The sequence below is a fragment of the Abramis brama genome (genome assembly GCF_963993115.1).
Source record: "Abramis brama genome assembly, chromosome: 14".
Lineage (NCBI taxonomy): Eukaryota > Metazoa > Chordata > Actinopteri > Cypriniformes > Leuciscidae > Abramis > Abramis brama.
The window spans coordinates 3,031,925-3,046,985 of record NC_139976.1 but is presented as its reverse complement, the minus strand read 5'-3'; the positions used below and the strand labels follow the sequence as shown (position 1 = coordinate 3,046,985).

General features: G+C 39.6%; 1 protein-coding gene across 1 annotated transcript; it reads right to left on the bottom strand.

Moving 5' to 3' along the window:
• Window positions 1-1,606: 1,606 nt before the first annotated feature.
• On the bottom strand, window positions 1,607-14,765 carry LOC311096284 (uncharacterized protein; the record flags this gene model as incomplete). The annotated part of the gene is made up of 12 exons (XM_084135351.1): window positions 14,699-14,765; window positions 13,879-13,945; window positions 13,715-13,738; window positions 10,908-11,279; window positions 10,754-10,828; window positions 7,937-8,308; window positions 7,769-7,855; window positions 3,755-5,536; window positions 3,371-3,655; window positions 2,783-3,235; window positions 2,240-2,635; window positions 1,607-1,671 (listed from the first exon to the last, which is right to left on the bottom strand). The coding sequence occupies exons 2-12, from the start codon at window positions 13,934-13,936 to the stop codon at window positions 1,607-1,609; spliced, it is 3,969 nt and encodes a 1,322-aa protein (XP_083991477.1). The 5' UTR covers window positions 13,937-13,945; window positions 14,699-14,765.
• Window positions 14,766-15,061: the final 296 nt, after the last annotated feature.

Below are 15,061 nucleotides of genomic sequence, written 5' to 3'. Positions count from 1 at the left end.
CCCAGGCACTGCACGAGGGTGGTCACGATCCCCAAGTTCTCCAGGAACTTCGTATCGCGACAGACCTCGCGTTTCGTGCGACGAAGGTGACCGTGCAGTCGGTGGGTCGTGCGATGTCCACCTTGGTGATTCAGGAACACCACCTCTGGCTGTGTCTGGCCGACATGAGGGAGGCCAACAAGCTCTGGTTCCTGAACTCCCCCGTGTCCCAGACCGGCCTCTTCGGTGACGTGGTCAAGAACTTCACCCAGCAGTTCTCGGCTGTACATAAGCAGACTTATGTTTTGGCCCATCCACTCCACTACAGTGAGAGCAGCCGATGCCCATGTCTTGCGCGTGGAGATCACAGTCCTACTAGCGAAGGACAAGATAGAGCCTGTCCCTCCAGCCGATATGAAGTCAGGACACTACAGTCCCTACTTCATTGTACCCAAGAAAGGTGGTGGATTACGACCAATCTTAGATCTGCGAGTTTTGAATCAGAGCCTTCACAAACTACCGTTCAAAATGCTCACGCAGAGAAGCATTGTCGAATGCATCCATCCCCGAGATTGGTTTGCAGCGATCGACCTGAAGGACGCTTACTTTCACGTCTCGATTCTTCCTCGACACAGGCCATTTCTGCGCTTTGCGTTCGAGGGTCGAGCATATCAGTACAAGGTCCTGCCCTTTGGGCTGTCCCTGTCTCCCCGTGTCTTTTCGAAAGTCACGGAGGGGGCCCTCGTTCCCATGAGAGAACAGGGTGCTCGCATCCTCAACAATCTCGACGACTGGCTCATACTGGCACACTCTCTAGATCGGTTATGCGAACACAGGGACCTCGTGCTCAGGCACCTCAGCCAGCTGGGCCTTCAGGTCAACTAGAAGAGAAAAAAAACTCGCCCCCGTGCAGAGAATCTCTTTTTTCGATATGGAGTTGGATTCGGTCACTCAGACAGGGCGCCTCATAGAGCAACGCACTCAGACGGTGTTGAACTGTTTGAACATGTTCAAAGGCAGGACAGAGGTCCCACTCAAATTTTTTCAGAGGCTCCTGGGGCATATGGCAGCAGCAGCAGCGGTAACCCCGCTTGGACTGCGCCATATGAGACCACTTCAGCACTGGCTTCACGGTCGAGTCCCGAGATGGGCGGGACTCGATCACCATCACGGCACTCACCGGGTGGCAGTCACACCGGAGTGCTGCCAGACCTTCAGTCTGTGGTCAGAGACCTCGTTCCTCTGGGCAGGAGTCCCCTTGGAACAGATGTCCAGGCATGCAGTGCTATTCACAGATGCATCTGCCACCGGCTGGGGTGCCACATACAATGGACATGCAGTGTCAGGGGTGTGGACAGGCCCCCAACTACATTGGCACATCAACTGCCTCGAGTTGCTAGCAGTACGTCTCGCTCTGAGCCGCTTGAAAAAGCCGCTTCAGGGCAGAGACGTGCTGGTCCGTACGGACAACACTGCGACCGTTGCGTACATCAACCGACAAGGTGGTCTATGCTCCCGTCGTGTATCCCCGGTGTGCTCAACCATGTGGCCGACGAGCTATCACAAGCTGTGCTCGCGGGAGAATGGCGACTCCACCCCCAGGTGGCTCAGCTGATTTGAAGAGAGTTCAGGGAGGCTCAGGTTGACCTGTTTGCCTCCTCAGAGACCTCCCACTGCCAGCTGTTTTATTCCCTGACCGAGAGAACACTCGGCACGGACGCACTGGCACACAGCTGGCCCCGGGGAGTCCGCAAATATGCGTTTCCCCCAGTGAGCCTACTTGCACAGACACTGTGCAAAGTCAGGGAGGACGAGGAGCAGGTCCTTCTGGTGACTCCCTATTGGCCCACCCGGACCTGGTTCCCAGAACTTATGCTCCTCGTGACAGACCGACTCCTCCCCTCCCTGGCCCATTCCTCTGAGTAAGGACCTTCCGACTCAGAGACGGGGCACCCTATGGCACCTTTGCTCTCTGCTGTTGTGGTCTTGGCTGTTGTACTTTCTGAAGTTATTGTGCCTGTGGTTGTGCTTTCTGCGGTTGTGGTCTCACTTGTGGTACTTTCTGTTGCTGTGGTGCTTTCTGTTGTTGTAGTGCCCAGAGATGTGGTCTCAGTTGTGGTACTTTCTGGAGTTGTTGTGCCTGTAGTCATACTTTCTGTTGTAGTGCTTTTTGTTGTTGTAGTAGCCACAGTTGTGGTCTTAGGTGTGGTGCTTTCCACTGTTGTGGTCTTGCTTGTGGTTCTTTCTGGTGTTGTGGTACCCACAGTTGTGGTGCTTTCTGCTGTTGTGGTTTTGACTGTTGTACTTTCTGGAGTTGTGCTTGTGGTTGTACTCTCTGTTGTTGTGGTACCCAGAGATGTGATCTCAGGTGTGGTACTTTCTACTGTCGTGTTCTCAGTTGTGTTACTTTCAGGACTTGTTGTGCCTATGGTCGTACTTTCTGTTGTTGTAGTTCCTACAGTTGTGGTCTCAGGGGTGGTGCTTTCTGCTGTTGTGATCTCGCTTGCGGTACTTTCTGCTGTTGTGCTACCCACAGTTGTGGTGCTCTCTGCTGTTGTGGTCTCGGCAGTTGTATGTTCTGGAAATGTTGTGCCTGTGGTTGTAATTTCTGCTGTTGTGGTCTCATTTGTGGGACTTTCTGTAGCTATGGTGCTTTCTGTTGTTGTAGACTCAATTGCAGTACTGTCTGGAGTTGTTTTGCCTGTAGTCGTACTTTCTGTTGTATTGCTTTCTGTTGTTGTAGTAGCCACAGTTGTGATCTCAGCTGTGGTGCTTTCTGCTGTTGTGGTCTTAGCTGTTGTACTTTCTGTTGCTGTTGTGCTTTCTGTTGTTGTAGTACCCACATTTGTGGTCTCAGATGTGGTGCTTTCTACTGTTGTGGTCTCGCTTGTGGTACTTTCTGGTGTTGTGGTACCCACATTTTGGGTGCTTTGTGCTGTTGTGGTCTCAGCTGTTGTAATTTCTTTTCCTGTGGTGCTCTCTGTAGTTGTAGTACCCACAGTTGTGGTCTCAGGTGTGTTGCTTTCTACAGTTGTGGTCTCAGTTTTGATATTTTCAGGAGTTGTTGTGCCTGTGGTCATATTTTCTGCTGTTGTGGTCTGGCTTGTGGAACTTTCTGTTCCCGTGAAACCCACAGTTGTGGTACTTTCGGCTGTTGTGGTATTGGCTGTTGTACTTTCTTGAGTTGTTGTGCCTATTTTTGTACTTTCTGCCGTTGTGTTCTCACTTGTGGTACTTTCTGTTGCTGGGGTGCTTTCTGTTGTTGTAGTACCCACAGTTGTGGTCTCGGGTGTGGTACTTACTGCTGTTGTGGTCTCAGTTGTAGTACTGTCTGGAGTTGTTGTGCCTGTAGTCGTACTTTCTGTTGTGATGCTTTCTGTTGTTGTAGTACCCACAGTTGTGGTCCCATGTGTAGTGCTGTCTACTGTTGTGGTCTCTGTTGTGGTACTTTCAGATACTGGAGATACCGTGCCTGTGGTTGTTCTTTCTGTTGTTGTTGTAGTACCTAAAGTTATGGTCTCAGGGTTGGTGCTTTCTGCTGTTGTGATAGCCACAGTCGTGGTGCTCTCTGCTGTCGTTCTCTCGGCTGTTGTACTTTCTGGAGTTGTTGTGCCTGTGATTGTACTTTCTGCTGTTGTGGTCTCCCTTGTGGTACTTTCTGTTGCTGTGGTACTTTCTGTTTTTGTGGTACCCAAAGTTGTGGTCTCAGTTGTAGTACCCACAGTTGTGGTCTCAGTTGTGGTACTTTCTGGAGTTGTTGTGCTTGTAGTCATACTTTCTGTTGTTGTAGTACCTAAACTTATGGTCTCAGGGGTGGTGCTTTCTGCTGTTGTGATCTCGCTTGTGGTACTTTCCACAGTTGTGTTGCTCTCTGCTTTCGTGATCTCGGCTGTTGTACTTTCTGGAGTTGTTGTGCCTGTGACTGTTCTTTTTGTTGGAGTGTTTTCTGTTGTTGTACTAGCCACAGTTGTGGTCTCAATTGTGGTGGTTTCTGCTGTGTTGCTCTTGGCTGTTGTACTTTCTGTTGTTGTGGTGCTTTCTGTTGTTGTAGTACCCACAGTTATGGTCCCAGGTGTGGTGCTTTCTACTGTTGTGGTTTCAGTTGTGGTACTTCCAGGAGTTGTTGTGCTTGTGGTCATACTTTCTGTTGTTGTGGTGCTCTCTGCTGTTGTGGTCTCGCTTTTGGTAATTTCTGTTGCTGTGGTACCCACAGGTGTGGTACTTTCTGCCGTTGTACTTTCTTGAGTTGTTGTGCCTGTGGTTGTACTTTCTGTTGTTCTTATGCTTTCATTCTCAGGTGTGGTGCTTTCTGCTGTTGTGGTGCCAAGTGTTGTGGTCTCAGTGTTGGTCCCTTCTGTTGTTGTAGTACCCACAGTTGTGGTGCTTTTTACTGTTGTTGTCTCTCCAGTTGTATTTTCTGGAGTTGTTGTGCCTTTGGTCATATTTCCTGTTGTTGTGGTGCCCGGTGTTGTGGTTTCAGTTGTTGTGCTTTTTGCTGTTGTTGTCTTGCTTGTGGTAATTTCTGTTGTTGTGGTACCCATAGTTGTGGTACTTTCTGCCGTTGTACTTTCTTGAGTTGTTGTGCCTGTGGTTGTACTTTCTGTTGTTCTTATGCTTACTTTCTCAGGTGTGGTGCTTTCTGCTGTTGTGGTGCCAGGTGTTGTGGTCTCAGTGTTGGTCCCTTCTGTTGTTGTAGTACCCACAGTTGTGGTGCTTTTTACTGTTGTTGTCTCTCCAGTTGTATTTTCTGGAGTTGTTGTGCCTTTGGTCATATTTCCTGTTGTTGTGGTGCCCGGTGTTGTGGTTTCAGTTGTTGTGCTTTTTGCTGTTGTTGTCTTGCTTGTGGTAATTTCTGTTGTTGTGGTACCCATAGTTGTGGTACTTTCTGCCGTTGTACTTTCTTGAGTTGTTGTGCCTGTGGTTGTACTTTCTGTTGTTCTTATGCTTACTTTCTCAGGTGTGGTGCTTTCTGCTGTTGTGGTGCCAGGTGTTGTGGTCTCAGTGTTGGTCCCTTCTGTTGTTGTAGTACCCACAGTTGTGGTGCTTTTTACTGTTGTTGTCTCTCCAGTTGTATTTTCTGGAGTTGTTGTGCCTGTGTTCGTACTTCCTGTTGTTGTGGTGCCCGGTGTTGTGGTTTCAGTTGCTGTGCTTTTTGCTGCTGTTGTCTCACTTGTGGTACTTTCTGTTGCTGTGGTGCTTTCTCTTGTTGTAGTATCCACAGTTATGGTCTCAGGTGTGGTGCTTTCGGGTGTTGTGGTCTCAGTTATTGTACCTTCAGGAATTGTTGTGCCTCTGATCATACTTTGTGTTGTTGTAGTAAGCCCATTTGTGGCCTCAGGGGTGGTTCTTTCTGCTGATGTGGTCACGGTTGTGGTACTTTCCACAGTTGTTTTGTCTGTGGTCGTACTTTCTTTTTTTGTGGTGCCCGGTGTTGTGGTCTCAGTTAAGATGCTTTCTGCTGTTGTGTTCTCGGTTGTGGTACTTTCTGGAGTTGTCATCTCCATAGCCTTACTTTCTGTTTTTGTGGTTTCCATTATCTTTGTTGTATCCACTTTTTCTGTAAGGGGCAGTAAATATATTTATATATTTCAACTTAAAAATGTTTTATATATTTATATTTATTCATAATTTGATCAGTTATTTCACAAATCAAATTCAAATCAAACTTGGAAAGTCCATGTTTCACAAACTGTTTAACTTATATAAATGCAACTCATAACAGATCTGATCTGGGCCCGGTTTCCCGATAACGCTCACTCTTAGCGCGCTAAGAAAGCTCGAAAGATATATCTTACCAAAGTTGTTTATGTTCCTAAGTGTGTTCCCCGAACCATACCTTAGGAAGCTGCTTAAGATATACCTTCTTACGTGCGACGTTACCCGGCGCTGTCCGTGGCGATGGTGCTGAATTGTTTGATATCGATGGCTCGAGAATCAATTATTCTCTCGTGCAGGGGCTGTTTATGTGAGAAAGCGGTGATCTTTATAAATGAAGCACTTCAGAAATAGTTGAAATTGCAATTTATTATGATTATTGGATATTATAAAAATAATCCAAACTATAATAGCCTATAATAGCCTAGCCTACATATTTTAAAATTGTAACATATATTGCTGCCACAATAACCTTTTCAAAAATTGACGTGCCTTCTTCTCTTTCCCATTTTTGTTCGCTGAGATGGAGCTGCGATGAAATATTGTTCTTGTAAATACTTTCCAGCATTTCAGTAATAAAAGTTTACATCTTGCGTACGGTGCTCGGCAGTGATCAAAAAGGATTTAAACCGTGAATTTTGAATCTCTTGTAAACTCAGAGATGTGGATTCAGACGGCAATTAAATTACCACCCGACCTGTTTGTCAAAAAACAGAAGGTACTAATTTGGCCAGGGATTTTTACGCGGGTTGGGTGAGAAAAACACTGATATTATGGATTCGGACGGCACTAAAATCATTTATCATTAATTTGGGAAACCGGGCCCTGGTCATTCAAAACAAAAACAAAAAAAACTTTCCCATAGCACATTAAATTACCAGTGTCCATTGCTGTAGTATCTATAAATCAGGCTTGTGTAAAATTCAGAATTTCAGAATTGGCCTCCATTCAATTCATGAATTGGAATTTGAATTGAATTTACTCCGCCCCACAGGACGTTGAATTGAATTTGAATTGTAATGACAGGAAGTTGAATTAAATTCATGGCAATTCAAAGAAATTCCACACAGTCACACAACAGAAAGAATGTGTTGAGTCTCGCATGCATTCAGTGTTAGGAAGGTCACTTTGGAAATATTATCGCATACTGTTATTAGTTACCCATTATAAATTTGGTTTGGATTACTTTATTTGGATAACTTTATCAATGCAAAGCCATTTTGTTTTAAGTTGATTAGTAACTAATTGAATTAAACATTTTAACTCAGTAATACAACTAAATACAATTACATTAATTTTGTAATTTAATAACAGAAATTTAATTTCACGTAACTATTTACTCCTCAACCCTGCATACATTTTGTTCTAAAATAGATATTGATCAAATTCTTGAAATAAATTACCCCCTCAATGTTGTTTAATTAGTTTTGTTTTTAATATTGCTTTTAACATTCATTGCTGGGGGAAAACATATCCTTTTAATATAATCTGTACAAGTAGTTCAAACTAATATCATTTATAATGCAATCAGATCTGACATATACTGTAAAGCTTCATTGTTAAACACTTCACTTAAAATATGTATTTGAATTTCTTTGAATTTTTATTGAATTGCAATTCTGCTTCCTTTAATTTAAATTCGAGTTGTAATTCTAGATCCTGTTTTTAACATCAATTCAAATTCAATTCAAATTCAAGAATTGAATTGGAATTAAGGAGTCATTCTCAATTCACTTCTGAATTGTGCACAAGCCTGCTATAAATGTAGTTGTTATGGTTGAAGTGGTAGTAGTATAGAAAGTGGTATTGTGCCCAATATCTGGAAAAACAAAATCAATACAAATTTGATAATAATAAAACAATATATAATTACTCAGACACTAACACACACACACACACACACACACACACATATATATATATATATATATATATATATATATATATATACTGTATATATTTACTATTTGCTTACTAATAGTAAATCATAAACAGAAGTCATAAACAGAACAGACCTCTAACTGCACATTTCACTTTTTTATTTTTTAACTTCTTTATATGCAGACACAAATGCTTAAGATGGATCTAGTCATGTAATAAATCCTGCAGATGGAAAATTAGAACATTTCATTACCAGTTGTAATGTCCATGGTTGTGGTTTCTGTGGTTAACATTGTCTCTGGAGTGACAGTAGTATAGGTAGTGTTTGTGTTCCTTACATCTGAAAAATATTGATGCGCTGTAAATCAACCCAGATACAATTATAACTTATGCAAACAAGGGAAGATGTAAATGTATTTACCTGCACAGTAAGCCAAAGAGCAGAAATCTGGTTTCACAAACTCATAAACATAATAATTGCCAGGACAGGCTTTGACTTTAATGGGATTAGATTGGAAAAAGCAGCAGTTATTGTCCCAGTGACCGCAGACATCTCGAGTGACCACTCCATCCTCAACTGTTGGATGTCCTCCGTTCAGCCACAGTGGAGCATGAGTGCCACAGCTGTCCTGATCAACACATGTGTCTGGCATCTGAATGCTCTGACCATCAAAAAAGAGTCGGTACCAGCCGTTCCAGCTGACCTCACAGTCACACATTATTTCAGAGGGATATTGATTGTTGGTGGCTCTCCATGAATCATTCAGGACATTGTAGTTGTTGCAGGGATCCGCTGTTATGGAAACATTAAAATAATGTTTGTAAATATTTGTAAATAAAAATAAATAAATTCCCCATAATATTGAAATCCTAGAATCGAAATTCTTCATCCTCTTCGAAATGTTACCAAAACTGAACTACAATTTTTTTTTTTTTTTTTTTACTACTAGTATAATTGTATAAATTTCAAAAATGTATGGCAAGTATTAAACCAAATAACTGCCTCTCATTCCATTTACATCAGTATTTAGTAGATGCACCTTTAACAACATAATAATAACAATAAAAAAAATTTTAAAAATTAAAATAAATTCTTTCCTTTTCCTTTAATCCTCCCTTATCGGGCTTATGCTACTCTGAACAATGCCTGAACTTTGTATTTTGAGCACGTCTTGCGTTGTTTTTTGCCTCTTCACGATGACTCGCTTAATTTAGTCCTAAATTGTAAGTTGCTTTGGACAAAAGCGTCTGCTAAATGACTTAATGTAAATGTAAACAACATTACAGTCTTGAGTCTCTATCAGCTTTTCACATAAGGCAACTGTAATTTTTCCCCTTTGCAGAACCATTCAAGGTCTGTCAGATTGGATGCATGGAGATTGGGATTTGACAGGCATTTTCCAAGGCCACCCATACTGTAAATTGATTGAGATCTGATTGAACTCTGACTTGGTCACTCAATTACATTAATATTGTTGTTTTTCAGCCATTGGCTTGACATTTAGGGTCATTGTCTCAATGGAAAACGAAATGAATTATTGTTTCTTAATTACTGATTAAACTGTATACTGAACGATTCCAGTGAATTGGAAACATTCTTGTATTCATGCCTTGGATTAGACTGGAAATCCAGACCTAAATCTAAAAGACTAATGAAAATCGCCCAGCTCGAGGGGAGGCACCAAGCATGCATTTGAAACGCAAGTTTCTGCACGCAAGTGGATAACACTACGACCAATCACAACAATAAACCCATAGACAGTAAACAACAATAAAAAAAATAGACACAGCGACCCCACTGGATTCAATGGAGAAAAGTGAAGTCAATTAGAAGCACTCACTTCCTGATGGTTCAGCGTACTGCGCAGACTCAAACTGAGCTTGACGATGTAGATGTGACATGAGTAGCTGTGCCAAGAGAAATCTGAATCATTCCCTTCCGAATCTTGCAGAGACGGAGAGCGTGAGTAGGAGCTGTCCATGAGCTAGGAGCAGGAGCAACTTTTGCTAAGTATTCTGATTAATTATTTTTTCATTTTGCCTCCACGTCCCCCTGATTGCCCGCGAGCTTCTCCTCCTGTCCATACGGTAATTTCTCCTGTGCGACAGAGAGTCGCATGGTTATGACGCAATCGTTAGCCTATTTTTACAAAAACTGCTTCTATGGGGCCATAACGTAAGATACAAGGTAATGGAGCCTTTTATACATTTTCGTGTTTCTTTAGAAATAAATAATGGACAAATGGAGTCTTTAAACGCCTCAGATGTAAAGTTATTCGCTGTCAAAGTGACGCCAAAATGAATGGAAGTCAATGGAATGCTAACAGCAGGTGATGGTCTGCTAATCAATGGCGGCCCCCGGAGAAGCTTCAGTCTTTTCTGAAACATTACCCCCTTGAATAAACCCCATACGCTTAGCTACCAGCGGAGCTAACTGGTAGATTATACTCTTACCGTATCTGGTTGGCAAAACAGCAAAAACGCCCTTCTTGCAAAGGAATGATCCGAGCGGCGTCTTCTGTTCCTGTTTTAGATAAAAAGCTAAGTCTAACTCGTTCATTGTAGCGGCCAAAGCCGTTTCAAACAACTGGTGTTCATCCATAGCCATCTGGCAATGTTTACTAATGACTTCGACGTCACAGCGCTGTCGTCATCTGTTTAGCTCGCCTCTGGCCCGCCTATATCAGACAACCCGCTGTGATTGGTGCAGCTCAGATCGAGGGGCATATTTAATGAGCATCATTACTCAACATCAGAGTAACTCGCTGAGCAAATTCAACTTGTGGTCTCGCGAGAACTCTGGATTACCAGGGTAGCCTTGGATAGCAAAGCTACTAAAAGTAGATTTTTTCTTCATGATTTAAATTATGCCAAATTACTGACTCACCAGCTACAATCAATTGAAATTTCCTGACCACGCACAAGTTTTCTTTAATACGTACTATTTATTATTTCTTAAGAATTTCTATTTAAGAAATCAATTACTTTGAATTTGTGATTTTCAGATTTTAAATATACTCAAGCACATTTTTGAAATATTTTTACTTTGCTCCAATTTATTTCCTCAGACCCTATCAACTCACTAATAGTAATTATGCAAACCTGAATCAAAATCACAGCTGCACATTACACACACATATACTTTACATGCAGTCAAAAACTTGGATCTGGTCTGACTGCATAGGTTTGCTAATCTGAACAAAAATACTTAAGAAACATTTCAAAAACATCACATTACCAGTCGTAATAGCCACGGATGTCATTTCTATAGCTGAGGTTGAGATGGTATAGGTGATGTTGATGTTCCTTACATCTGAGAAAAGTAAAATAAGATAAAAATTAAATGAACAAAAATGCAATTATGAAAAAAAGAAAAATGTAAATATATTTACCTGCACAGTAAGCCAAATAGCAGAAAGATGGTTTCACAAACTCATAGACATAATAAACTCCTGGACAGGCTTTGACTTTAATGGGATTGGACTGAAAAGCGCAGCAGTCATTGTCATAGTGACCGCAGACATCTCGAGTGACCACTCCATCCACAACTGTTGGATGTCCTCCGTTCAGCCACAGTGGAGCATGAGTGCCACAGCTGTCCTGATCAACACATGTGTCTGGCATCTGAACGCTCTGACCATCAAAAAAAAGTCGGTACCAGCCATTCCAGCTGACCTCACAGTCACACATTATTTCAGAGGGATAGTAATTGTTGGTGGCTCTCCATGAATCATTCAGAACTTTGTAGTTGTTGCAGGGGTCCACTGTTATGGAAACATTAAAATAAAGTTTGTAAATATTTGTACCGTAAATTCATATTTCAATGCTACATACCATTACATATACTATTTAAAGGGCCCCTATTATGGGTAGTAACATAGCTTTAATGAAGCTAATGAAAACATCCTGCAATTTTTTTTATCTGAAAGTGCACCGTATATAAAGTTATTGGGCTCTATCTTGCACCCAGCGCATTTGACTTTGTACACGATGCATGTATCATTCCTATTTTGCACCCGACGCACAGCGGACTTTTCCCTCCACAGACGCACGTCGTTAAATTAGGGAACTTGCCGGGGGCGGTTCAGCGAAAAGAGAAGGTTTGTTCCGCCACAAACGTTCCCTGGTGCTATTTTGCAGTTTCAGAAAACAATTCCGCCACAGACCAGGAAAAACCTAGTCTAAAGTCAGTGGCGCGTTCAGATGCTATTTTAAGGACGCATGTTTTTTTTTGGATGTAATTTCAAAGACGTTCAGTTATTGTGCTTTTACATTTTATGCCATCTATATGTCTTCCTGACAAAAAAAAAAAAAAAAACATTTTATGTTTATTGTTTTGAATAGAGGTTGATGATACAGTAATATCCGTTGGTGTAGCTATATATTGAAAATGGGTAAAATTCAACAAATTGAACATGGAGCCACATTATATCTATGGGTTTGAACCATATAGGGCTTTTAAAATTAAGTTTATTAAGAATGAGAATATAGAAGGATATAAAGATATCTTTATTACTTTTAGAGTTACAGGCACACACACTTTGGAAAAATACTATTTACGGCACTCAGTAATTTTCAGTTGTGTTTATATATATATTATTATATATTATTATATATATATATATATATAAATTAACCATATTCGGCCTTAAAAATGAAGAAACCAAAAGAAAAGTTTATTAAGAATTAGGATCTAAAAGGATATTAAGATATTTGTAATATGAGTTGCAGGCATGCAAACTTTGGGCAAAAAAAACAAAACAAAAGTAGTGCTTTTACCCATTTTTAAAATGTCACCGTTGGCATACAGTAGCAAAAATAAAACAAAGATGTCTAAATTCAACCGATTTAGCTTAATAGACCTAACAATCTCTGTGTAAAAGAACAATAATGATGCAGTTCTAAAGTCATTTTAACCCCCCTGTAATCTGACTCCAAATCTCAGGTGAAAATTGTCATTTTGACCCATTTTACAAAACTGTAATTTCTCAGTAAATACACATCCATCACATGTAGCCTAATATTTTGGCTTTCTTCTTCATTTACGTTTGTCTTTCTTCAGAATTTTTTTTTTTTTTTTAACAAAATCAAAAACTTGAGCCAGGAAAGTTTCTGAAATTTGGTTGATTTTTCCACGAAATGACACAAATGTGTTTGTCAGAGAACCTTTTATACATCTTTTGTACACATATTTAAATGCAGATGCTAAAATGATATGCACTGTGTGGTACAGTACAAATATTTTGTGTGTCCCTTATTCTGTCCCTTATTTTCCTATAAAAAAAAAACACGATTTTCCCTTATTTTCCTTTTCATAAGTTGGCAACCCTAGTCTAATCTGAGTCAATTAAATTAATTGTTTTTCAAACGAGTCATTAGCCGTTTCGTTGTGACGTCAAGATGAAACATCAGCATGTAAACATGTTGTAGGAGACTCCAAAACAACATTAGGAAACTTTCAAATAGCAAAATTAGATTAAGAATGAGCATCTCTTTTCTTTTAGCTGTGACAAAGGGGATATAAACAGCCTAACATTTAAGTATTAATAAGTATTGTAATGTGTTGGTTGCCTAATGTTTTAAAGTATTGAAATGTGGAATGTGTATCTCATGATGTCAACTGTGACAGAATGATTGACAGTTTGTGGTGACATGATGCACACGCCTACACTATGTGGTTTTCAAGATTAAATTCCATGACACAGTATGCTCAAAAAATATGTACTTTATTAAGACAAACAGTAGATACTTTTAGGCCATAGTTTTTCCGGCAAATTGCAACACAGCACAAATCTTTTCATGATCCGTGCATTTATCTAAGACTTGAATGATTGCACTTTTCAATAAATTAAGTAGTGGGGAACTTCAGATTCCATATAGTTTTTCCTCAATCTTTTTTTACATTTCTCCAGACTAAGGTCCTTGCTCTTTAAAACTATTAATACAGTGATCCAATCAGACTTTTTTTTTTTCCTTTTTTTTTTTTAATGCAAAATGTACATATTCAGCTAAAAGTTATTAAAAGTGTCTCTGTACTATTGAAATAACGTTTATCACAAAGTTCCACAGTGAAGATCTTTTTTTTGTTTTCCACACGCTTTGTTTGTCTAATTGAAAGCTAGAGATAGAAAGGGGAAGCACTGGTGAAGATGAAGTATAAGTATAGTGTTATTATAAGAAGATGAATGGAAAGAATTACCTGATTGTCCATCAATTATTTTACCTTTAAAACAAACAAATACAAAATATAAGAACAATGGTTTCATTTTGAAAGATGATACAGTCAGTTCACTTATTTGAATATACTATGGCATCATTCCAACATCATGTGTATTAAAACTTCAAAGATGTAAAAACACTCACCAAACAGCAATATTGAAACATACAATGAGAATAGAAAACTCATTGTAATAAACGGCATGTCCAGCACCTGCACACATGAACATAAACGTGAAATATGTTCTTCTATATCTATTGTATTACATGTAGTGTTTAGTATTATGATGTAAAATTATATTGTTCAGTGTAACTTTGTGTTAGTTAAGGCATTGACTAATTTAAAAAAAAAAATGTAAAGTGTTACAAAGTTTGGGGTCAGTAAGATTTTTTAATGTTTTTGAAAGAAGTATCTTCTGCTCACCAAGGCTGCATTTATTTGATAAAAAACAATAAAAAAAATAATATTGTGAAATATTATGACAATTTAAAATTACTGTTTTCTATTTTAATATATTTTAAACTGTAATTTATTTCTGTGATCAAAGCTGAATGTTCAGCCTCATTACTCCAGTCTTCAGTGTCACATGATCCATCATTCTAATATGATGATTTGATGCTCAAGAAAAATTCATTATTATTATTATCAATGTATTAACAATCAATGTTTCAAAATTCTTTGATGAATAGAAAGTTCAAAAGAACAGCATTTATTTAAAATAGAATATTTTCTAACATTATAAATTTCTTTACTGTAACTTTTGATCAGTTTAACTTATCCTTGATGAATAAAAGTATTGATTTATTTTATTTCTTTCCCCCAAAAATAAAATTAAAATTCTTACTGACCCCAAACTTTTGACAGGTAGTGTATTTTTTATTTTTTTTTAAATAATTCAGATTTACCAAAAGCAGATTACTGAAGAGTAATTAGAGCTCAAAGAGATTAAATTAACTGTGACATTACCTGATACAAAAATGTTGCTTCACAAACTCCAAAACACAGCGACTTAGTTGATCCAGTTGCAGAATACAATGAAGAATGAACTGCAGGCCTAACAATCTTATGACTGTATTAAGTGTGGGTGGACCTTTTCTAGATGGGTTGACAACTCTAACAATACCCCACCTCATTTTATTAAACTATTCAGACAACTATGATTTCCCTTTATATAAGTTACCAGAAGAATAAAAAGAAAAATATGAGAAAGAAGTGCAATTGGCAGAGAGGAAAATAGTGATGAAAAATGCTACCTCCTTTTACTATCAAGCTTTTCTAAGAATATTGTCAGCTTTAACTGGGAGAAGCAGCCGTCAATCAAGTTCGGAT